At 33.4% G+C, this 25,597-nt stretch overlaps 1 protein-coding gene across 2 annotated transcripts in view; it reads left to right on the top strand.

The window, feature by feature from the left end:
- The window catches only part of PPP6C (protein phosphatase 6 catalytic subunit), a 45,096-nt gene extending 20,890 nt beyond the window's left edge, over positions 1-24,206 (top strand). For both annotated transcript variants that reach the window (XM_074293079.1, XM_074293078.1), the window contains 6 exons: positions 6,375-6,470; positions 14,213-14,278; positions 15,662-15,803; positions 19,675-19,754; positions 22,456-22,665; positions 23,396-24,206. In XM_074293079.1, coding sequence (XP_074149180.1) covers positions 6,375-6,470; positions 14,213-14,278; positions 15,662-15,803; positions 19,675-19,754; positions 22,456-22,665; positions 23,396-23,644 — 843 coding nt within the window. In that variant the 3' untranslated portion in view covers positions 23,645-24,206. The remainder of the gene's footprint in view (positions 1-6,374; positions 6,471-14,212; positions 14,279-15,661; positions 15,804-19,674; positions 19,755-22,455; positions 22,666-23,395) is intronic.
- Positions 24,207-25,597: the final 1,391 nt, after the last annotated feature.

Raw genomic sequence — 25,597 nt, 5'->3', positions numbered from 1 at the left:
ATTTTAAATAGAAATGTGGATTTTTAAAAAATGAGTTTTTATTTTGTAACATTTACAAGTTTACTTCAGCTTTTGTAGCTTTGCTAAATCTGTTGTTTCAGTTAGTGTCTTTGCTGATTCTCTAGGATTGTCTCAAGTTAAAAAAAAATTCAAAGTGAAATCTTTAACAAATAGGAATTATTTTGTTTCATCCCTCTATATCTTAATGACTTTAATTCTGTTTCTCTTGTTTTATTGCTATCATAGCATTTCTAGGGTCATATCAGAAAGAGACCAGAACAATTAATCTCATTTATAAGATTTTTTGATTTGAGTTTTAAAGGAGAGAAATACTGTACATTATATACTATATTATAATTTTTAAAAATAGTATTTTATTTTTCCAAATACATGCAAAGTTTTCAACATTCACTTTGAAAAACCTTGTGTTGCAAATTTTTCTCTCTCCTCCCCTTCTTCCCTCCCCCAGATAGTAAGCAAGGTTAAACATGTGCAATTCTGTACATCTTTCCAAATTCGTCATGCTGCACAAGAAAAATCAGGTCAAAAGGGAAAAAATGCAGGAGAAAAAAAAAAAGACAAGCAAAGAACAACAACAACAAACGGTGCAAATATTATATACTTTGATTCACATTAAGTCTCCATAGTTCTCTCTCTGGATGTGAATGGCACTTTCTATCACAAGTCTATTGGAATTGCCTTGACGCACCTCATTGTTGAAAAGTCAAGTCCATCACTGTTGATCATCACATAATCTTGTTCTTTCTGAATGCAATATTCTCTTGGTTCTGCTTAATTCACTCAGCATCAATTTATGTAAGTCTTTTTCAGGCTTTTCTGAAATTAGCCTGCTTATTTAAAAAAAAAAGCCTATTTTCAAAATATATGCAAAAATAGTTTTCAACATTCTCCCTTGCAAAATCTTGTGTTCCAAATTTTTTCTCCCTCATTTCCCTCTACCTTCTCTTCTAGACATCAAGTAATCCAATATATGTTAAACATGCTCATCATTTCTTATAGATCAATAGTATTCTATTACATTCATAGACTATAACTTATTCAGCAATTCCCCAACTGATGAGCATCCACAATACTTTTTAAAAAAATTAGAGAAACTACTTTCTAGATGGGAGTCTGTGAGTTTTATCATTTTATCTTGACATAAAGATTAAGATCTCCTTTTAAGTCCTTTTGCAGTGCCTCATTTTGCCTAGAAATTATCCTTCATTCTTAAAGGCTATGTTAACGAACTATAAGTTCTGGAATGTCCTAAAAAGTTGAAAATGCTTTCATTATAGATTGCTTTCTCCTTAGGACTATCCTATAAAAATTTAGAGATGCTAATGATAAAGTATCGGTGACTAAATGATGAATTTTTTAGGCCATAACAACTCATGAAGACTTCAGAATGCTTAGGAGGGTAGGAAGAAAATAATTAAACTTAAGAAATTAGAGATCCTTGAAGTAAGGTCTAGTACAGGTTAAAAAAAAAAAAAAGAATATACCAAAAACTCTGTACAGATTTGGCCAACATTAACATGAAGACCCTAATGTATTCCTTCCATATGTTCCCCCCCCCCCCCCTTACTCTTCAATTTTTAATAACCAAGTCCTGTAGCTCATCTTTTCTGAAGGATTGATAGCTTTCTTCTGGTCAAGAGCTCTTCTATTTTTAGGTAACAGTAGATATTTCGATTTTCCTGGATTTCTATATATGGAAATCATTTGCCATTCATTCAGAGACAGAGGATGACAAGTCACCAAAATCCATTTACTTTTAGATCTATCCATTATCCTTTAGAATTTCATTTCTATCATTATTTTAGAGTTCATTTTAGAAAGGGTATTGCTAACTCTGAGTATATCTTGAAAAGGGAGCTGTGGAATAAAGAAGAAATTTGAAATATTAAGGTTCAACCCAAATGCTACTTCTCTGTACCTTTCACTTTCCTTTTATGTTATTAGTGGTGCCTTTCTCCTTGAATTTTCCTAAATACTTTGATTCCTTTTTTTGCTCCCTTTACTTTGTATACTTAAGCTTACCTGTATATACGAGAGATAGCATGTTCTAGTGGTTCCAGAACTCCCATAATGATCCAAGGGATTTGCACTCAAAATTCTTTAATGATGCTGTAATCAGTGAATAATTGGCCAGGTAAATTAAAAATACATTTTTTTCCTTTCTGACAACAAATATGTGCATGTTTGAAACATTATATAGAATTGTTTCTGCAGGAATTTGTGTGCACAGTAATTTTGGTGTTTGTTCATTGATTGCACTAAGTGCAGTGTATTTTTGCACTTTGTCAATCTGTCACCAAATCATTTCTATAATTTCCACACGGGTTCAACATTTCAGCTCAAAATGATTCTCAAATGCTACTCAGCTATTCAGATATATGTGCTTCATTTATGTAGTATACATTTTGGGAGAGTAGTTCCCTCATTCCCCTGTTAGCCTGTAATTGCATCTCATCATCTGTGTAATCATTTGATCAAGATGCTTTGAATGATTGTATTCTTGCAGCATAAATATCAGACTGTTTGAAAACCATGGTTATTAGCAATGTGCATCATAAGTCATCTTGAAACCATCATAAATTACAGAAACAAACCTAATATTGCTTGTTGTAATATTAACACTTTAAATTTAAATTTATCCTCTCCTTATGTTGTTATTCTGGTATCTGGAGGATTTTTGGATGATCTGGTTGGCAACACTGGTCTTTTGTTCACATTTGTCTCTGTGAAAGTAGCTGATACACTACCTAGGTGGTGAGTGCTGACACTGTAATCAGGAAGACCTGAATTCAAATTTGATCTTAAATACTTCATAGCTTCGTGAATCTGGGCAAGTCACTCAACCCTATTTGCCTCAGTTTCTTCAACTATAAAATGAACTGTAGAAATGACAACAACCCCCTCCCCCCACTCCCTTGTATTTTTATTCAAGAAAACTCCAAATGGGAGTCATAAAGCATTGGACATGATTAATGAATTAAAACAACAAAGCTTTTATACCAGTGGTAGAAGTGAAGAAAGTCATGTCCAAAGAAATTCTTTTCTCATGGAGTTTAGTTTATATACAGAGCATCTCCAAAGTTTTAAGTTTTAATATTTTAAAATTCCTTTAGGATTTTGGAATAATTATATATAAATATTTTTTTTAAATGAAGCAATATGTAAACACTCACTTTAAGTGCTTCTGTCATTTGATACAATGCTTGTCTCATTAGTCAGTAGAAAAGTAAATGTTTTATAACTATATTTTAATTTTCATTGATTGCTTAGGTGGCTTAAAATAAAAAGTGAATTTTCATCTTCCAGCAAAAGAGCTTGTAAAAATTATCTTCCCATTTCAGTCACATATTTGTGGGACCAAACTTTTCTTTTAACAGTATTTTATTTTTCCAAATACATGCAAAGATAGTTTTCAGCATTCACCTTTGCAAAACCTTGTGTTCCAAATTTTTTCCCTCTCATTCCCCCCACCTCTTCCCCAAAATAGCAAGCCGTCTGATGTAGGTTAAACATATGCAATTTTTCTAAATATATTTCCATATTTATCATGCTGCACACGCGCGCACACACACACACAAGATCATACCAAAAGGGAAAAAACACAAGAAAGAAAAAAATACATAGAAACAGTCAAGCAGCAACAACAACAGTAGAACAAAGTTTGATCCATATCTCTGATGTGGCATTTTCCATCCCACGTCTATGGGAATTATCTCAAATCATCTCATTGTTGAAAAGAGCCATGTCCATCAGAATTGACCATCACATAATCTTACTTTGCTGTGTACAACGTTCTCTTGTTTCTACTCACTGTACTTAGCATCAGTTCATGTAAGTCTCTCCAGGCTTTTCTGAAATCATCCTGCTGATCATTTCTTATAGAATAATAACATTCCATAGCATTCATATACCATAATTTATTCAGCCATTCTCTAACTGATGGACATCCACTTAGTTTCCAGTTCCTTGCCATTATGAAAAGGATTGCTACAAACATTTTTACACATGTGGGTTCTTTTCCTTCTTTGATCTTTTTGGGATATAATCCCAAAAGAAATCCTGCTGAATCAAAGAGTGTGCTAGGTTTTATAGGGAGCAAACATTTTTGCTTTGTTCTTGTTTTGAATCAAAATACAGAAAGAAACTTGATGCAGAACTAGATTTAAGCTTTTATTTGTCTGATGTTGAGCCTGATATTACAAATCTTTATTCAAATAAAATAGCCTAAGAAATTAAAGTTGTACATAATTATAATCTTAACTAAATTCCAAGTTGCAATTTATTTCATTTAAAATATTGTCTCATAGATAGGAGTAATGGTAAGCAGTTTTCTTTTAATTCTTAATGTCCCATATAAGATATTTGTAATTATTTTGTAATTTTGTACTTAGAATTTCATAATTATGGGCATAATTAAGTTTTATATATTATAATTATATAGTGAAAATTTTGCCTTGGAGCTTTTTTGGGCAAAAATTATCAGTTATTGTAAATACTTAATAAACCTAAAATAAATATATCAAATTTCCTTGTGAATTCATAACACATTTTTGTTATTGAAAGGCTTTTGCAGGATAAACAGTCTTGCAAACTACTGTATAGGAGGTGGAGAGCTCTTTGAGCTAAGAAGCTCTGGATTCAAGCTCTGATTTATTGACTGGCTCTGTCAACCTGGGGAATTCAATCTCTCTGAGCTAGTTTCCACCCTAATTCTCTTAAACTGCCAGATACTGAGTTGGCTAATAGTTGTTTCCTCATCTGAAAATATCCTCTACCAATGAAATCATAGGTTCAGATCCTGACTCTGTATTTATGATAGCCACTCAGTAACCAATCCAAGGGCATTTTGTCTTTGGATCTGCAGTGCCTAGAAGAATGCTTGGTGGGCGTATACTTCCTTTTTTTGAGATCATGAACCCAAGAATGTGTACTTCTAGTTATATATATTGCAGCTCATTTAATACCTTTTAATTCTATAAAACTTTCATGAATTGAGTTACTTTGATACGCACATGGAATGCAAATACAAACACTAAAAGGATGATGATAGCCCTTGCCCTCTTAGAATATGTGAGGATTGTAATGGGTGCTGATCTAGAGCTGAAGGGGAAAATGGAAAGAGTAGACCCAAAGTCTGGCTCTCTGCTCAGCTCAGCCTGCCTTTGAAGTGATTATAACTCAAGTAGAGGTGCCAAAGAGGAACTCACCATTTAGAGTCAGGGTGGGTAGAGATGGAGAAGTCAAGTGATGAGCCATGGGGTTAATTAGAGTTTGAAGTGCATTTCTTGTTGAGATGTCTTTTTATAAATCCTTTATATGACCAATCAACTTATTCCTTTTTAATTCTTCAGATGATTTTTTTTTTTTTTGCTACTTCCTTTATGCAAGTCATCATTGGTAGTATACTGCAATCTGCTTGTGCACCATGTTTTCTTCATTTCTTCTGTGAATCACTTGCAATTTTGATTATTTGGAAATTGCTATACCATCATTCATAGCCACGTAATTCATTAGGAGGCTATTGTATATAGATGCTTAATAAGTATGTGTTGAATTTAGTTGAAGCTGGGTTGAATTGTTAAATATCATTTGTAGGATGGTAGATCAAGAGTTGGAGGAGTCCTGGGAAATTGTCTAGTCCCTGAAAAGCTAGGTGACTTGCCCAAAATCACATGTTAATGAAAGTCTTCAGATTGCATAGTCAGTAGTCCCTCTGCTGTATTTGTCAGCTGGGTGTCCACTAAAGGAAGAAGAGAAAACTTAAGGGAATAACATGTCAAGTGGGACATGATCACCACCTTTAATTTTATGAAGGGCTATTACTTGGAAGAATTATCTTTGGACTCATTAGCTCTATAGGGCATAGAGAAATCAGTGGATATTACAAAGAAGCATATTTTGCCTTATTAAAGGGAAAAGGATCTTAACAATTAGAACTGTCCAGAAATTGAATAGACTGATTTTTAAAGTAATAAACTCTGGCTGGAGTCTTGTAGGGAATAGTTATGGAGGATTCAAGTTGGGGTTAGGCTAAATGACCTCTAGTGTTCCTTGCATTTTTAAGATTTTATTTTATTTTTAGGTTTTTTTACCCTCTTCCCCTCCCCCTTATATTCCCTCTCGTTTAAAAGAAAAGCTATTGAATATAAATGGGGGCTTTGTTTTTTAAATAATCACTAATAATATATTTAGGGAGTCCACATTATAAGGGAAAATAGTATGATCAGCATAAATCTAACAGATTAATTCACATCAATTGAAATAATTTTATTTGTCAAAAACCGTGATTAATGATGCCTTTTCATTTTTGTTAACATTGTACTAATATTCTCAAGCTTTCTTTTTTCTCCTAGCGATTATGTGATTACGTTTGTGACCTCCTGTTGGAAGAGTCAAATGTTCAGCCAGTATCTACGCCAGTCACAGTTTGTGGAGATATACATGGACAGGTAAACATCCCATGAGTAAATGTTCAGCTTGTGTACTGTCCATGTGTGTTTCTACTTGTTCTTCAAATTATAACATATATTAGCATCTGGTTGGCTAGATTGCCTCAGTTACGTGGATTTCTAGAATCATTGTTATGGTGAGTAAATGAGTAGTGGGGGGGTCATCCCTTTGGGATACTGAAATTTAGAATTTGAAACTAATTACAAAGAAAAATCATTCACTGGTTCTGAAGAAGAAATAATTGGGTTTAGAACTTCAGCGGACTTTAGAAATTAATTTAATCACTTCATTTTGTAGTTTTTTGTAGTCAGGTAAATTGATTTATTCAGTGAGTCAAAAAAGTAGTGGTTATTATCATAATTCACATTTATATAGTGTGTTAAAGTACACAAGTCTTTTTTCCTTCATATCAACCCAGTGAGATAGTTTTATTTTGTAGATGTGAGGCTCAGAATTAGCAAGTGAGAGTCATAGAAATCTAGGTCTTCAAAGGAACTTATAATATTACATTAATTGCCCTTTATTAACTTGAAATTTGGTTCTCAGTATTGTCTTATTAATTACTGAAGCCTTTGAAAATCCTATAGTTTTGTTAGTGAGAGTAAATGTGAATAATTTTCCAAAAGAAAAAGTTCACAATGGCTAACCCAGAGGGTTCAGTTTAGAAATCTTCTGTTTCCTTTTTTATCTGCTGAACGGGAATAATAGAATACCCTAGCCCAAACAGACCATTATGTGGTATAAAGAACTCTGGCTTGGGATTTAGGATTTTTTTTTTTTTTTTTTTTTCAGCTTTGCCATTAACTTTTTTTGGAAGAGTAGGTTCAAGTGGTTCTTACCATCTCACTCAGCTAGAAGTATAGCAACCATTCTCCTACTGCTCATTGGCAGAGAAACTTTTCCCTGCTTAATTTGGGGTTGGTTCATCCCTCTTTGGTCAGGCTCCCTGTATTAATTCCAATGTCTGGAATATATATATATACCTGATAGACTTTAGCCCTAAACCTAAGTGATCTACCTCCTTCTTTTTTTTTTTTTTCCCCAGTAGCAGGGATTACAGGTGAGTATCTACCTAGCTGCCATTGTGTTATAATGTGACTTTGGATGTATCACTTCTTCAAATTTTCCTCATTTGTCACATGCATGGATTGATCTAGATGATTTTGAAGATGTTTTCCAGCCCTAACATTATATGATTGTAACATCTAGTTTTTTCTCAGTAGTAGTTTTTTCTCCAATTACATGAAAAGATCATTTTCAATGTTTTATAAAGATTTTTATTGATAGTATTTTATTTTTTCAAATGCATAGTTTTTATCATTTAATTTTATAAAACTTTGTTTTCCCAATTTTTGCCCTTCCCTTACCTGTCCCCTCTCCAAGACAACAAGCACTCTTATATAAATTAATTATATGCAGTCCTTTTAAACATTTTCATATTTGTCATGCTATGCAAGAAAAATTAGACCCCCCAAAAAAACAACCCACCAAACCCAAGGAAAAAAAAAACAAACATACCAAAAAAAGTGAAACTACTATGTTTTGATCCACATTCAGTCCCATGGTCTCTTTCTGAAGGCAGATGGCATTTTCCCTCCCTAGTCTATTGGAATTGGCTTGAATCATTGCATTGTTTAAAAGAGCCAAGTTCATTAGAGTTGTTCATCACATAATTTTGTTGCTATGTAAAATGTTCTCTTGGTTCTGCTCGCTGCACTCAGCATCAGTTCACATAGGTCTTTCCAGGCTTTTCTGTAATCAGCCTGTTTGTAATTTCTTATAGAACAATAATATTCATAACATTCATATACCATAACTTTTTCAGCTGTTCTCCATCTGATGGGCATCCACTCAGTATCCAGTTCCTTTCCACTACAAAAGGCCACTACAAACATTTTTGCACATTAACATTCATTTTTGTAACATTTTAAGTAACAGATTTTTTTCTTCCTTCCTCCCTTACCTTTTTCCTCCTCAAGACAGTAAGCAATATGTCTATCATCTAGTCTTATTTTAATAATTGCTGTTTGAGTCCACAAAACTTATCTTTTTTCCCCCTCCTTTTGTGAGGTGATTGGGATTAAATGCGTTGCTCAGGGTCACACAGCTCATAAGTGTTAAGTGTCTAATGCCAGATTTGAACTCGGGTCCTCCTGATTTCATGGTAAGTGCTCTATCCACTGCACCACCTAGCTGCCCCTATCAGCCCGTTTTAATGCCATGTTGTGGATGATGACACTGAGACCCATAGAGATATAGTGACATCTGACTAATCATTTGATTTAAGAATATTTGGGGTAACCAATTGCTGACCTATAAAAGCACAACTTTGGAGAATAAAAGTTTGAGTTAGAATTGAAGGGTTATTTCTGACTTTGGGGATAATAAAGTTAAAAGCAGACTTACCCATCGTCTACCAAGAGTTGTTTATTGAGTGAATGCTATTTGTATGTATCAGACTACATTGGGATACAAAAAAGTCTATGACATGGCCTACTTCTTATTTGTATAGGATTTTGAATTAGAGCTGAGTTGACAGTTGACATTGTGACATGCTCAATAACTTTAATAATTTGACTAACCCAAAGACCCCAGCTTTTGGGATAAGAACTCACTGTTTGACAAAAACTGCTGGGAAAATTGGAAATTAGTATGGCAGAAACTAGGCATTGACCCACACTTAACATCGTACACCAAGATAAGGTCAAAATGGGTTCATGACCTAGGCGTAAAGAATGAGATTATAAATAAATTAGAAGAACATAGGATGGTTTACCTGTCAGACCTGTGGAAGAGGAAGGAATTTATGATCAAACAAGAACTAGAGATCATTATTGATCACAAAATAGAAAAAAATTGGTTATATCAAATTGAAAAGTTTTTGTACAAACAAAACTAATGCAGACAAGATTAGAAGGGAAGCAATAAACTGGGAAAACATTTTTATGTCAAGGGTTCTGAAAAGGCCTCATTTCCAAAATATATAGAGAATTGACTCTAATTTATAAGAAATCAAGTCATTCTCTAATTGATAAATGGTCAAAAGATATGAACAGACAATTCTCAGATGAAGAAATTGAAACTATTTCTTTTTTTTTTATTTTGAATTTTTTTTCACAGTATATATGCATGAGTAATTTTTTTTTTTTATAATATTATCTCTTGTATTCATTTTTCCAAATTATCCCTCCCCCCCAGATGACAGGAAATCCCATACATTTTACATGTGTTACAATAAAACCTAGATACAATATATGTGTATAAATACCATTTTCTTGTTGCACATTAAGTATTAGATTCCGAAGGTATAAGTAACCTGGGTAGATAGACAGTAGTGCTAACAATTTACATTCACTTCCCAGTGTTCCTTCTCTGGGCGTAGTTATTTCTGTCCATCATTGATCAACTGGAAATGAGTTGGATCTTCTTTATGTTGAAGATATCCACTTCCATCAGAATATATCTTCATACAGCATTGAAGTGTACAGCGATCTTCTGGTTCTATTCATTTCACTCAGCATCAGTTGATGTAGGTCTCTCCAAGCCTCTCTGTATTCCTCCTGCTGGTCATTTCTTACAGAGCAATAGTATTCCATAACCTTCATATACCATAATTTACCCAACCATTCTCCAATTGATGGACATCCATTCAACCTCCAGTTTCTAGCTACAACAAAAAGAGCTGCCACAAACATTTTGGCACATACAGGTCCCTTTCCGCTCTTTAGTATTTCTTTGGGATATAATTCCAATAACAGCAATGCTGGGTCAAAGGGTATGCACAGTTTGATAACTTTTGGGGCATGATTCCAAATTGCTCTCCAGAATGGCTGGATTCTTTCACAACTCCACCAACAATGTATCAGTATCCCAGTTTTCCCACATCCTCTCCAACATTCATCATTATTTGTTCCTGTCATCTTAGCCAATCTGACAGGTGTATAGTGGTATCTTAGAGTTGTCTTAGTTTGCATTTCTCTGATGAGTAGTGATTTGGAACACTCTTTCATATGAGTGGATATAGTTTCAATTTCATCATCTGAGAATTGTCTGTTCATATCCTTTTGACCATTTATCAATTGGAGAATGGTTTGATTTCTTATAAATTAGGGTCAGTTCTCTATATATTTTGGAAATGAGACCTTTGTCAGAACCTTTAACTTTAAAAATATTTTCCCAATTTGTTACTTCCCTTCTAATCTTGTTTGCATTAGTATTGTTTATACAGAAACTTTTTAGTTTGATGTAATCAAAATCTTCTATTTTGTGATCAATAATGATCTCTAGTTCTCCTCTGGTCATAAATTCCTTCCTCCTCCACAGGTCTGAGAGGTAGACTATTCTCTGTTTCTCTAATCTATTTATTATCTCATTCTTTATGCCTAAGTCATAGACCCATTTTGATCTTATCTTGGCATATGGTGTTAAGTGTGGATCCATATCTAATTTCTGCCATACTAATTTCCAGTTTTCCCAACAGTTTTTTCCAAATAATAAATTTTTATCCCTAATGTTGGTATCTTTGGGTTTGTCAAAGATTAGATTGCTATAGATGTACCCTTTTTTGTCCTTTGTATCTAATCTGTTCCACTGATCTACCGGTCTATTTCTTAGCCAATACCAAATGGTTTTGGTGACTGTTGCTATATAATATAGCTTTAGATCAGGTACACTTAGACCACCTTCCTCTGACTTTTTTTTCATTAGTTCCCTTGCAATTCTCAACCTTTTATTCTTCCATATGAATTTTGTTGTTATTTTTTCTAGGTCATTAAAATAGTTTCTTGGGAGTCTGATTGGTATAGCACTAAATAAATAGATTAGTTTGGGGAGTATTGTCATCTTTATTATATTCGCTCGGCCTATCCAAGAGCACTGAATGTCTTTCCAATTATTTAAATCTGACTTTATTTTTGTGGCAAGTGTTTTGTAATTTTTCTCATATAATTCCTGACTATTCTTTGGTAGATGGATTCCCAAATACTTTATACTCTCAACATTTGTTTGGGATGGAATTTCTCTTTGTATCTCTTGCTGTTGCATTTTGTTGGTGATATATAAAAATGCTGAGGATTTATGTGGATTTATTTTGTATCCTGCCACTTTGCTAAAATTCTGAATTATTTCTAATAGCTTTTTAGCAGAGTCTTTGGGGTTCTCTAAGTATACCATCATGTCATCTGCAAGGAGTGATAGTTTGATTTCCTCATTTCCTACTCTAATTCCTTGAATCTCTTTCTCGGCTCTTATTGCCGAGGCTAGCGAATTGAAACTATTTCTAGCCATATGAAAAGATGCTCCAAGTCATTATTGATCAGAGAAATGCAAATTAAGACAACCACTACACACCTGTCAGATTGGCTAGAATGACAGGGAAAGATAATGTGGAATGTTGGAGGGGATGTGGGAAAACTGAGACACTGATACATTGTTGGTGGAATTGTGAATACATCCAACCATTTTGGAGAGCAATTTGGAACTATGCTGAAAAAGTTAGTAAATTGTGCATACCCTTTGATCCAGCAGTGTTTCTATTGGGCTTATATCCCAAAGACATTTTAAAGAAGGGAAAGGGACTTGTATATGCAAGAATGTTTGTGGCAACCCTCTTTGTGGTGGACAGAAACTGGAAACTGAGTGGATGACCATCAATTGGAGAATGGCTGAATAAAGTGTGGTATATGAATGTTATGGAATATTATTGCTCTGTTAGAAATGACCAGCAGGATGATTTCAGAAAGGCCTGGAGAGACTTACATGAACTGATGCTGAGTGAAATGAGCAAGACCAGGAGATCATTATGTACTTCAACAACAATAGTATATGATGATCAATTCTGATGATTGTGGCCCTCTTCAACAATGAGATGAACCAAATCAGTTCCAATAAAGCAGTAATGAACTGAACCAGTTACACCCAGCAAAAGAACTCTGGGAAATGAGTATGAGCCATTGAACTCCCAATCCTCTATTTTTGTGGGCCTGCCTTTTGGATTTCCTTCACAGGTTAATTTTATACTATTTCAACGTCCAATTCTTTTTGTACAGAAAAATAACTGTATGCACATGTATACATATATTGTATTTAACATATACTTTAACATATGTAACATGTATTGGTCAATCTGCCATCTGGGGGAAAGGGTGGGGGAAAGGAAGAGAAAAATTGGAACAAAAGGTTTTGCAATTGTCAATGCTAAAAAATTACCCATGCATATATCTTGTAAATAAAAAGCTGTAATTAAAAAAAAAAAAGACATTGTGACATGCTGAAGATGATGTTCCTTGAGATGATTTCATTTGAATGGCCTATATTAGGCTCTTAATAAGTTTTGATGAATAAATGAGTTTAGATCTCATAAGAGATCTTGAGCTCTGGTCCTGCATTCTACATCACCAACTTCCTGTTAAACATTTCAAATCTTATGTTCCATCGACATTTCAAATTCAACATGTCTAAAATAGAATCCTCATCTTTCCTTCCAACACATTCTCTACTTATTAATATCCCTATTTTTGTCAGGGGCCCAGCCATCTTTTAAGCAATCCCAGTTTATAGTCTTAGAATCATTATAGACTCTTCATATTAATTTTCATCTCAGGGCCAGTCTTTAAATGAGCTTTTGTTGATTTTATTTCTACAGCTTCCCTCTTCTTATAAACTTTCTCTTGTGTTATTGTAGTGGTATCCTCATTTCTTTATAGCATATCTTTTCCATCTCAATTCTCTCAGAATGATATTCCTAAAACGTAAGTAAGTTATACTATGCTACTGGCCAATTCAGAAGTCTTCAAGAGCTCTCTTCTGCCACTGTGTTAAAAAACACCTTTGTCCAAGATTTAAAAACTTTCACAGTCTGACCTTACTAATATACTAATTTTGTAGGCTAATCACATATTATTCCCCTCCACATACTCTATCCCAGCCCAACTAACTTACTTGGATTTGCTAATATGTGTTATTTTATCTCCTTTTTTTGTTCCTTTACACAGGCTGCTCCCCATGCATAGATTATACTTCCTCCTCACCTCCAATTCTTTGAATGCTTCCCTGCTCCACTGTGGACCTGACTGACCAGTTCCAGTTGAGCAGTGCAGCTCCCTCCTCTTTTCCTCCTTTTCCTCTCTCAAAAAATAAATTTTGATTGCTGAAATCTTCCAAGATATCTTGAGATTTACAGGCAGATTTCTTTTTTTAAGGACCATGCCTTAAACTCAGACCATTCTGGCTCATTGATTGGCCAACATCCTAGGTGGGTCATTATTTGGGTTCTGATGGCTCTGTTAGTGTAAATAGTTGTTAATGATTCTAGAAGTAATTGTAAAATTGGTGGTGGTGGGTAATGGTAATGATAATGGTAATAGTGACTCTTAAAAGTCATTTACTAGTGATGGTTTATTTAGTTTTTTTCTGAGTTTAGGTTTTTAGGAGCTCATTGCTGCTATCATTTTTGCTTTACTCCATTTTTAATATTATGTATGAAAAATCTTAGGCTTTCCTTAGTGTGTTCTTAGAATCCTAGCTCTGTGTAATTATATAATCTTCATGACTCTTCTTTGGGCCTCAGTTTCATTCTTTTGTAATATGTGGGAATTGGATTGTTTATCTCAAAGATTTTTCAATTGTAAATGCTATAAATTGTTTTTGTAATTTATTTATTTTAATGACTGGTTTTATAATTTTGTTTGTTAACAAGAATACAGGATAGCATCATCTCATTATTTATTTATTTATTTTCTAGTTCTATGACCTTTGTGAGCTCTTCAGAACTGGAGGTCAAGTTCCAGATACAAACTACATATTTATGGTATGTAAATACTGATGATAAGTGGTTAGATGGATGTCAGTGTGAATAGGTGTAATTTTGTCATTTAGTCATTTATATGATAACCACATACAAGATACTTATTACTTAGAGAAATAAGCTTGTTCTATTTGATTGTAGAGACCAGGGTAATGATCAGTGGCCACAAACTATAAGAAAATATGTTTTACTTCCCTGTAAGTAAAATTCTTATATCAATTAGAGTTTTCCAATAGAGGAAACCTGAGCAGTTAGAGAATTATCTATCACTGGCTGTATAACTACTTGTTGGGAAGGTTGAGAAAGGAATTCCTCCTTTTTCAGCTGGCTTGAAACCAGATTCCTTTTGAGGTGCCTTTGGACTCAAGATTTTTTATTTCTGTTTTGATTTTTTTAATGGTATAGTATACAGAAATATTCTTAAAAATTTTGTTTTGGTATTGTTTCCCTTATGTTAATAATTTACTTATTTTCTCTTTGTGATTCCAATATTTCTGATGCCAGGTTACAAATACATTTACTATTTCAGAGACCTAGGATTTTAAATTAAATGAGACTTTAGAAATCATGTGCTTTAATCTCCTTTTACAGGTGAGGAACTAAGATTAAGAAGTAAAGTCACAAAGCCAGTTAGGATCTTGTATTATGAATTTCATTTATATACTTTATTTACTTTATGTAATTTTCCCATGACAGGCTTCTAATCTTGTAGACTTTGCAGAATACTTCCCTTTTGGTTGGTCTGTGTACCCAGTAATTTAATGTGGGCCTAATCAAAACTTAAAGGGAGTTGTTAAATAGAGCAAAAAAGCCAAACATGGTACTTGAAAAATTGTGAACTCAGAAGACTGAGAAATCAGGTTTTAAAATAATTTTAAGTGAATGTATTTGGATTCCTTCATTAAAAAAAAAATTCTTTCATTTTACATCTTTATTTCTGAATATATTGTCTTCTTTTCTATACATATATCATCCCTTCTTGAGCAAAAGCAACTAAAAGCCTACATATCCATTGAATCTGCCCATTATTTATTTTTGTAGTGTTCCATGTTAGTATTGCTCTTAACTGTCCAGTAAAGGAAGGGAAGTGCTTCAAGAAACTTCAAGGTCATTGTTGTTGACATTTCTGTAGTCAAAAATAATGTTTACTTTGTAAGTAACTATTTAGTACTGAGCTTTTCCCAGTTTATGTTTATACTTGGAAGACAGACTCTTTTGTCACCTCGTTCATCTTGGGAGTCTTTCTAGGACATCTGTTTTGCTCACCGAGCTTTTAGGAACACAGGACAACTTGGCACAGGAAGGTTTAAATGAAGGAAAATCTTAGTAGATGTAAGATCATTCTGACCATGATGGTACTAACATCTATGTGCTTTTAATTTGCAGGGTGATTTTGTAGACAGAGGTTACTACAGTTTGGAGACCTTCACTTATCTTCTTGCACTAAAGGCTAAATGGCCTGATCGCATTACACTCTTAAGAGGAAATCACGAGAGTAGACAAATAACACAGGTTTACGGATTTTATGGTAAGACTTTTCTCCCATCTCTTTCTCTTCAAGGTATATACAATTAAAAAAAAAATTATTCCACTTTAAAAAAAATACTTTTATCAATTTCAAAATGTTTACGTTGGTCAGTAAATGTAACTGATGAAATATTGCAAAGTTGGGGAAGTATTGTTCATTCCAGTGTGTAGCTCAGTAATAAAACAGAATTCTGTACATTTTTCTGAAAGTGAATTTTTTTTTTTTTTTTTTTTTAATGTTCCTTAAAGAAAAGCTGTTACCATTAATTATCCAAGAACAGTCACATTGAGGGGGCAGCTAGGTGGCGCAGTGGATAGAGCACCAGACCAGTTCAAATCTGGTCTCAGACACTTAACACTTCTTAGCTGTGTGACCCTGGGCAAGTCACTTAACCCCAGCCCCAGGGGGGGAAAAAAAAAAAAGAAAAAGAAAAATCATATTGAAAACAAGGGTCAGAAAAACTGGACATAAAAGTCTTGAATACTATATTTCAGAGATATTTTGCTTTTTAATGAGTTAGCTCTCCTAAAAGTAAATCATTATATACTGTTAAGTAGTAATAGGATGAGCTGAATTTAATTTTACAGCTAATTTATCTCTGAAAGAAAACGTTTCAGTCCATAAAATAATATGTTGAAGTGTAAATTGTGTTGTATTTGGTATCAGAAGATCTGGATTGAAAACCCAGTTCTGCTGATACTTCTGTTACTTTGGGCAATTTATTTTCTCTCTATAGGCCTCATTTTCTTCATTTCTGAAATTAAAGAGTGATGATATTCTAGATAGTCTTTAAAGGCCCTTCCTAGAATAAATTCATATGAGTGCTTCTCTTCTGTGTCTCTTTCCATCATTTTTTTGTTCACTTTTCCCAACATTTATGTGTGTATTTTCTACATGTAATTGCACTTCATGTATAAGATTTTTTCACAGCATTATTTCATGTCTTTATTATTTCTTTATATTTGAGTCAATGCAACAAGCATTTAGTAAGTATTTCTGTATAGAGAATATTGGGCCTGTCTCCTTTTGGTATATACAAAGTTTACATAATAGTTCTTATCTTCCTGAGGCTTAATAAGATATGACACATATACTGAGAATGATGGTTAATAATCATATATAAGAATACATACCAACTATAATACTTTATAAATATATGTGTGCAAGGAAGGGTAGAAAGGGAAAAGTTTTAAAAAAAAATAGTCCATATTGGAACAAAAAGTTTTGCAAAGGTGAATGTTGAAAACTGTCTTTGGATGTATTTGAAAAAATAAAATGTTATTTTAAAAAATAGTCCATATTCCATTATGCTGATTGAAACAGTTTGTTCAGCCATTTCTACTTCAAATCATGGCTATCATAAAGGAATTCATGCTTTGCATATTTATTTGAGTAGAAGGATATCAAAGTTAGTACAAATTTTATCTTCTTGTTAAATGTACACCTCGATCTCCCAACTCAACAGCCACCAACAGTTGAAGCTGTTTTTAAACATAAATACCCCATAAATTCTGATGTAAAATAGTGAATCTTTGAAAAACCTGATTTTATAACCATAAATATTGCAAGATATCAGTGTGGTTAACTGAGATTTCAGCTCTGTATAGAACTATTAATACTATTTACAGTGCAATACAGCGCAACTCGTATATGCATTTAATTAAGTATGAAAACTTGTACAATGTGTAACAATACATGTGGACCTTCCTGTCTCCACAAAGGGGTGGGTTAAGAATGTCTTTTTATATCTCTTCATTAGAATTTTACTAGATTGTTATAATTTTATACATTTATTTCTGTTTTTTTTTGATGTGTAGTTCTTTCATTTATATTGTGTATATTGATTTCTTGATTTTACTCTATCAATTCTTATAGATCTTACCATTTTTATTACATATAATTCCATACAACATAATTATATTCCATTATATTCACATACCATAGTTTATCTTAATGGCGTTTTGGAACCTATGAGGACTTTTTTTCCTATCATAGGCTTTTTTGTGATATAAACTCAGCAATTCCAAATTGCTTTTCAATTTGGCTTTATCCTATTCCAATGGCTCCAACAATAATGTTTGAATGTGATTTCATTCCACAATTCCTCCAAAATAAAGTATTCCTATTTTTGTCAATTTTGCTAATTTTCAGAGTGTGAGATAAAATCTGCCTTATTATTTGCTTTTTTCTATTCCTAGTGATGTATGTAATTTTTTTCACATTATTATGAATTTTTTGCTATTCTTATTTTGAGAACTGTTTGTACAGATATGTTGGGATGGCTACAGTTTTATGTGTGTAAACATATACACATGTCCGTATTGATTGATTGTTTATATGTCTTGGGTAACAAATCTGTTTATGTGTCTTGGATACAAATCTGATAAAAAGATTTTTTCCTATTTACTCTTTCCTTATCCTTTGTGCATTCATTTTTGTTTTTGAAGAAGTTTTTCAGCTTCATGTTATTAAACTTATGTTTTATCTTTTGTAATTGCCTTTATCTCTTGTTTGCTTAAGAATGTATCTCCCATGCAAAACTGTGAGAGATAATTATGATCAGTTTCTCTTATTTTTATGTAGTATGATATTTAATATCAAGGTGGTATATCATTGTGAAATATGTGTAAGGTATTGATTGTCAGTAGGCAATCACAACATAGGCAGAGCCAAAAGACAAGTTCAGAGAACCCCTTAACATTCTTAACATCAGTGTTTAATTTCTGCCAGATTACTTTGTAGTTTTTCTAGAAACTTAAAAAAAAAAGTCAGATAAAAAGTTTTTTCCTAGATAATTTATATTTTCCATTTTATCAAACTCTGGGTTATTGAATTCTATCCTTTCTGATTCTCTCTTGTTTAGCCTATTCTGTTGATATGTCTATTTTAAAATTCATACTAGATGATTTTGATGACTGCTGCTGTGTAATGTAGTTTGAGGTCTGGAAGTATTATTCCCCCTTCATTCCTACGTCTTTTCATCATTTTTCTTGTTTTTCTAGCCTCCCTTCCAAATGAAATTTATTATTTTTTTATCAAGTTCTATAACATATCCCCTCAGTAATTTGATTGGTATGGTATTAACAGTATAAATAATTTTCATAGTTAACTGTCATTTTTATTATATTGACCTAACCATGATCATTGAATATTCCTCCACCTAATCAAGTTGTTCTTTATTTCCTTAAGGAGCACTTTATAATTAAATCTATATAAGTCTTTGTGTGCTTTGGTAGATTGGTCCCCAGATATTTTATATATTTAAGATCATAGTATCTTATTGCTGGAATGGGCCACACTAATTATATAATCTAACCTCCTCGTTTTATATATGAAGAAACTGACCTCAAGATCACACAGAAAGTAGAGTTGCAGAGCTAAGATTTGACTTTTTTTCTTATTTTAAACAGAGTGCTTTATACATTACATCATATCTTCCCAGAGCTGAGATGATAAAACAAAATGATAATGGAAATCTTAATTGCTAATTTAGATAGCTTGTTTGTACTATTTCTTGGGAATATAGCTATACCTATAATTGAGAAGTGGTAGTAAGTGATTTCTGTTTATATTTTTTGTTTAAAATTAATTAAGACAGGATAAGAGAATGAATATTTCTTTACCCCCAAAATTTTCAGTTTCCACATGTTAGACTAACATTTGAAAATTTTAATTTTAATCCTTTATGAAATCTACCATTTCACAATTTTAAGTTATTCAAAACAGAGTTGAAAGGAACCAATTATTTTAGCTGGAAGGAATCTTAAAACATGGAATACTGGAATGAGGCTTGTTATTGATTTTTCTCTTTCAGTTCTAGAATTAACTTTAGATTTATGGAAAGATACTGATACTTTTATATCTTTTGCAGATGAGTGCCAAACCAAATATGGGAATGCTAATGCTTGGAGATACTGTACCAAAGTCTTTGATATGCTCACAGTAGCAGCTGTAAGTTTATAAAACCATTTCCATATTTTCTTTCCTAAGTCTCATAAATGTTAACTCACAATACTAAAGGTTAATTATTTTATTGAGAATCTTAGAGTTTGAAGAGACTTCAAAAGTCATATGATCATGGATTTATAGAAAGAAGGGATCTTGAGATCATCTAGTCATAGTTAAATACATTTTGAGTTAAAAGAGATCCTTTTATAGATGAGGGAGCAGGCTTAGAGAGTGACATGGATTACCTATCAGCTGGATTGTCTTGTCATGGAGAGTGTCATGGATTGTCTTGTAGCTGGTAAGTGTTAGAGGTTAGATTTAAGCTCGGGTCTTTTTTAAAGTACAGAATTTTATCTGACATCATGTTGTCTCTGGATTGCAAATCTGGTCTTCTCATTTTAGAGATTTGAATATTAAGGACTAGAATGCTTTGTTGACTTGCCTAGACTCACAGATAATAAGTAACAATGCACATTTGAACCCAAGGCTCTTCCTTCAAATCTTATACTTTTTTCATGCTATTTAATCATCCTTGCCTGGTACATAATTTCTTACTTCCGATCATATAGCATTTCAGAGTTGGAAGAGATTTCAGATGTCTATACTTAAATAAGAATCTACGGTATATTAGATAAATGATCATCTAATCTTTGTTGGGTGGAAGACCTTCACTGAAGGGTAGTCACCGTAGTCAGCTAATTCCTTTTCTTGGGCAGCTCTAATTATTAAGAAATTTTTCCTTACTTCAAGCCCAAATTTACCTTTTTGTAATTTCTACCTTTTTGTTCTCAGTTGTTCCCTTGATGGCCAAATACAGCAAACCTGATTTTTCTAAATGTTAATTCTTTATATACTTAAAGATAATTAGAATACTCTCAACTTGCTCCCCAGGTATTTTTCTCGCTACAATAGATATTTGTATTTCCTTCACGTAATCTTCATATAATATTATCTCAAGACCTTTTCTTTGTGGTTGTCCTCCTCTATATACCATGACATATCAATGTTCTTCCTAAAATATATCATCTAGAACTGAATCCAGTATTTGAGATGAGATCCAATCAGAACAGAGTACCAGGTGATTATTACCTCCTGAGGCTTGGCCTATATACTTCTCTTAATACAGTCTTAAAATGCCTTAACTTTGTTGGCTATCTTTGGAAACTTTTGCCCCATATTAGCTTGAAGTCCGTTAAAATTCCTAGATTTTTTTTTTTAAAGATAAATTCCATCTAGCCATTTTATATCCTCCCCTTTTGCATTAGAAAAAATATTTTTTTAACTCAAATATGCATCTTTAGATAACGCCTATTAAATGTCATCATCTTAGAATGATAGTCCTATATCTGTTCTGTATAATTTCTCTTCAGATTAAAATACAGGACCATATCTGGAAATGATATTCTTTCTTCCTATCACATAGCATATGAGCACACTTCTTTAGCTTTGTCACTTGTATATTTGATAGTCATTAGCAAAACATGCATGTCTTTGGTAAAAGTATTAAATATCATAGGACAAAACAGATTTCTGTTATACTCCAAAAGATACCTTGTTCCAAGTTGCCTTTGAACCACTAGTCATTTTGCCATGTAACTATCATTTTTTAACCCACATATCTATCTTTTCTGTAATAATAACAACATAAAAGACTTTTGTCCAATGCTTTGCTAACATTTAAGTCACCTGTATCTTCAGCACTCCTCAGTCTAAAAGTTTGGTGACTTTGTCAATTAAGGAAAGAAGGTTAGTTTAGCATGATTGAGTTTTGAGAAAACTGTACTGGCTCCTTATGATCACTATTTACTTTTCTAGCTACTCATTGGAATATGTCTTCTATTAATGCAGATTGGCACCTGATAACTGCCCTGAGAGATGCCAAGATTTGCCCAGGCTTACAACAGCAGAGGTCCAAAGATCATTCTTTTTGGCAGAGAAAACAGAACCAAAATAATTGCCTGACCTACATTCTTGCTTTTATCCTACCCATCCTGAGTGGGTGGGATCCACATCTTCTTCACCACCTTTAGTCCTTTTTGAGATTTAACCCTCCTGAGACTATTCTTAAGGATGTGTTTCATGGGTACATGTCTCTTAAATATCCAGATTGGGTAAGACCAGGGCACTTCTTATTCACAATATTTCCTTTTTCCCATTGGAATTGCTTTTCTTTGATGTCTTCAGAATTTTCTTCTGAAGTTTTTCCTTCTTGCACTAACTATTCTTAATATAATTTTAGACCCTGGGAACCTCCCTGCTCCTTTCATCTGTGTGCCTGTTCTTGCTAAATGGTCATCTAGTTTCTCAACTACTTCAGTAGTGGTGAACTTATTACCTCATCAGACAGCTTTTTAAAAATTCTTTTTAAGCATGTTATTGATATTTTGTTTATGTCTACCTCTTTGCTACTTTTACTTCATGTTCTGGTTCTGTCCTCTGGAGCATTAATAACTAAGCAGGTTAAATCTGCTTTTTTCTTTCAAATGATAAGTCACCAGATATTTGAAGAACCAAAAGTCATGTTCCCTGTAGGACTTGAATTGATGCTAAACATCTCTATTTCCTTTAATCAATCCTGGTTTGGTATGGTTTTGAACGTCCTTTTCATCAAAAATTTGATTACACTGGAGTCTTTTTTTAATTATAATCTTGAATCTTATTAAAAGCATTTCACACTGATCCTTCTCTTCATGTTTTTGTCCAGTTAATAGATGAGCAGATTTTATGCGTCCATGGTGGTCTCTCTCCAGACATCAAAACACTGGATCAAATCCGAACCATTGAAAGGAATCAGGAAATTCCTCACAAAGGAGCATTTTGTGACTTAGTGTGGTCAGATCCTGAAGATGTGGATACTTGGGCAATCAGTCCACGGGGAGCAGGTTGGCTTTTTGGAGCGAAGGTTACGAACGAGGTAAAAGTCATTCTTGATTAACATAGCATAAATGAATTAAAGAATTTTAGAGCTAAGAAGGGTCATAGGATCATAGATCCTTCCCTCTGTTGATTATCTCCCATTTATTCTTTGTATATCTTGTTTGTACATAGTCCATAATACATGACTATTTAGGAAACTTAGACGTAGGGACTTTTCAGTGAGTTTCCCATGGTTACATAATCACAGACATTTATTAAGTTTCTACTGTTTTCCAGATGCTGAGATAATTTAAGCATTGGGGGGGTATATGTGAAAAGAATGAAATGAAGTGATCCCTATACATATCATCATCATAACCTGACATTTTTATGTAGTGGTTTAAGGCTTACAAATGCCTACATTATGTTATCATATTTGATCATTTCAAATCATCTTTTTAGTCAGACGCTGTCAGTATCATCATCTTTGTTTTGTATATGAAAACTTTTTCCCCCAGTGAAGGGAAGTGAGTTGTCAAAAATAATAGAGTGTGTAAGTAAGCTCTCTGGTCACTGGTTGACTTCTGTAAATAAGGAAAAGACTTTTGAAATTTGATTTTCCTTATGGAAAGCTTACCTCTTTATGTAGAATTGAATGGGGATTTGCTCATTTAGTGGGTAAAAGTCTAATTTTCTGTGTACATTGTATTTTTATAATCTGATTGTTTACAAGGCCTATATATATATATATATATATATATATATTTTTTTTTTTTTTAATATTGCAGTTTGTCCACATCAACAACTTAAAACTCATCTGCAGAGCACATCAACTGGTGCATGAAGGGTATAAATTTATGTTTGATGAAAAGCTGGTGACAGTATGGTCAGCTCCCAATTATTGCTACCGTTGTGGAAATATCGCCTCAATCATGGTCTTCAAAGATGTAAATACAAGAGAACCAAAGTTATTCCGGGCAGTTCCAGATTCAGAACGTGTAATTCCTCCTAGAACAACTACGCCGTATTTCCTTTGAGGCCTTTGCCCATCCTGCTGATCCCTTTTCCTACCCTTCCCCAAAAATTCCTTGTATTTACCCCTCTACAATATACTTTTTATTGAGCACTTTGCTGCTGAAATGCTGCCTCTTGCCTCCCTTCCCCCCTTTTTTATTTTAAATTATCTAAATTTATTGTGTATTATGGTGTCTATAGCAATGTTTCTCTATTGATTTCCTCCCCATCCCATCCCCACCTTGGACTTATTTGCAAAGACTTTGAGAAATGTCTTAACATCCACACTGCTGCATGTAGTTCTTGCTTATTACTGGTTTGGGGGGAAACAGGACATTTTTCCTTTTTTAAAAAAGCAAATTGGAAAGAACAGACCACACCGAATATTCCCCTCCTCTTGTGTTGTTCAGCTTTTTTTTTTTTTAAGTTTGGTAAGTTTTAAGAAATTTCAGCAGCAAAGTTATTATTCAGTGGGCACGATGGACTGTAAATGCCTTTGCGTTGTGTACACCTGTCCCAGCTGTAAACATTGTCCTTTGTTGGATGATATTTTAAGTGGCTATAAAATAAATTGGTCGAAAGGGCTGCCCTCTTTGTTGTTCTTTTAAATTCCAGGCAAAATGCAAATTCTGCTCCAGCTTATGACTTTGTACGTTAAAATAATTGTATCAATCTTTTTCAGATTTCCTTGTATTTTTTAATAAAAGAATCTTAAATGAAACCCAACTAGGTTAAGTATTAGAAATTTCAACAACAACCTCCATTATTAGCTTAAAGGTATACCTTGTTTTCCTAAGTAAGAATATCTTAACTCTTTGGTTATCAGGTTTAGAACTTGAATTGAAATTCAATGGTATTTATTTTTTAAAAAAAATCACTAAACTGTGCCTAAAGAACATAACTGCCATATGAATATTTTGGTTCTATCTTCTGTAGGTAGTATTGAAACATTTAATACTTGTAATGCTGATGTATTAATTTGATACCAGTTAGTGGATTGAGATTAACTCAGTTTACAATCCATCCACAAGTACTATTAAGCAAAATCATGGTTTCTCTTGCTGTAACACTTGCCTTTCACTTTAAAGAAAGAGTTTTGATTTGGTTGCAACTGGAAAAGTGAAAAGAGTCCAGGCTATATGTGAAAAGCAAATCCTTAAAAACCTTGAAGCTTACAAGGAAGATATGTTGGAGCTTTCCTTAAAGTTCTGATAGCATGTTTGAGGCTTTGTGTGAGCAGTCTGAACACCTATAGTGGTGTGATGATCACTTCTTAATATGCAACTGTCTGCTAAAGAAGGACAAGTGTTCCAGCAGCCCATCTCAGAGCTGTGGGTGTGAGTCATGTTGGCTTTGACCATTTTGTGAATTATCTTGGTATTCCTTGACTGTGGTTCATTTTTGTCATTCCAGGAATCTTGTGAAGCCAGCCAATTTTAATAAAGCACTTTAGTATCTGTTCAGGTAGTTTTGAAAAATCAACTTTTCCCCTCTAGGTAAATAACCTCCAGGTCATCCTGAAATGCAATAAAAAAAAAAAAATCACTGTAGCTAAAGTTCTCCTTGGCACATTGTTTTTGATGGACACTTTTGGTTTGGTTTTGTGTTTGGGGAAATGAAGAGCACAATTCCCTTTGGATTTCAGTTTTCTTCAATAATTGGAGATTCCGTTTTCCTTCTTCTATTTTACCCCCTCCCTAACAATTTACTTTGTGTAGCTTTTGATTATGTAGCTGTTATCAGAAAAAGAAGTGGCTTGGACACTTTTCTGCACACACTTGAACTACTGTCAGGTCAGTAATTTTGTATTACTGACTTGACCCCAGTTGAATTCAGGGGGAAAAAAGGTATTTTTGTCTTATGGGACTATCCGTAGTTGTGTATTTTACTAATTGTGGAACACTGGAAATTGATGATCTTTTGATATATGATGCAAATAACTCCTGTTTGTTTTGACACCTCTTTATTACAGTATT

Source organism: Sminthopsis crassicaudata, chromosome 2 (genome assembly GCF_048593235.1).
Source record: "Sminthopsis crassicaudata isolate SCR6 chromosome 2, ASM4859323v1, whole genome shotgun sequence".
Taxonomy (NCBI): Eukaryota; Metazoa; Chordata; class Mammalia; order Dasyuromorphia; family Dasyuridae; genus Sminthopsis; species Sminthopsis crassicaudata.
The sequence above is the reverse complement of the archived record's forward strand: the minus strand, read 5'-3'. Positions and strand labels throughout refer to the sequence as shown.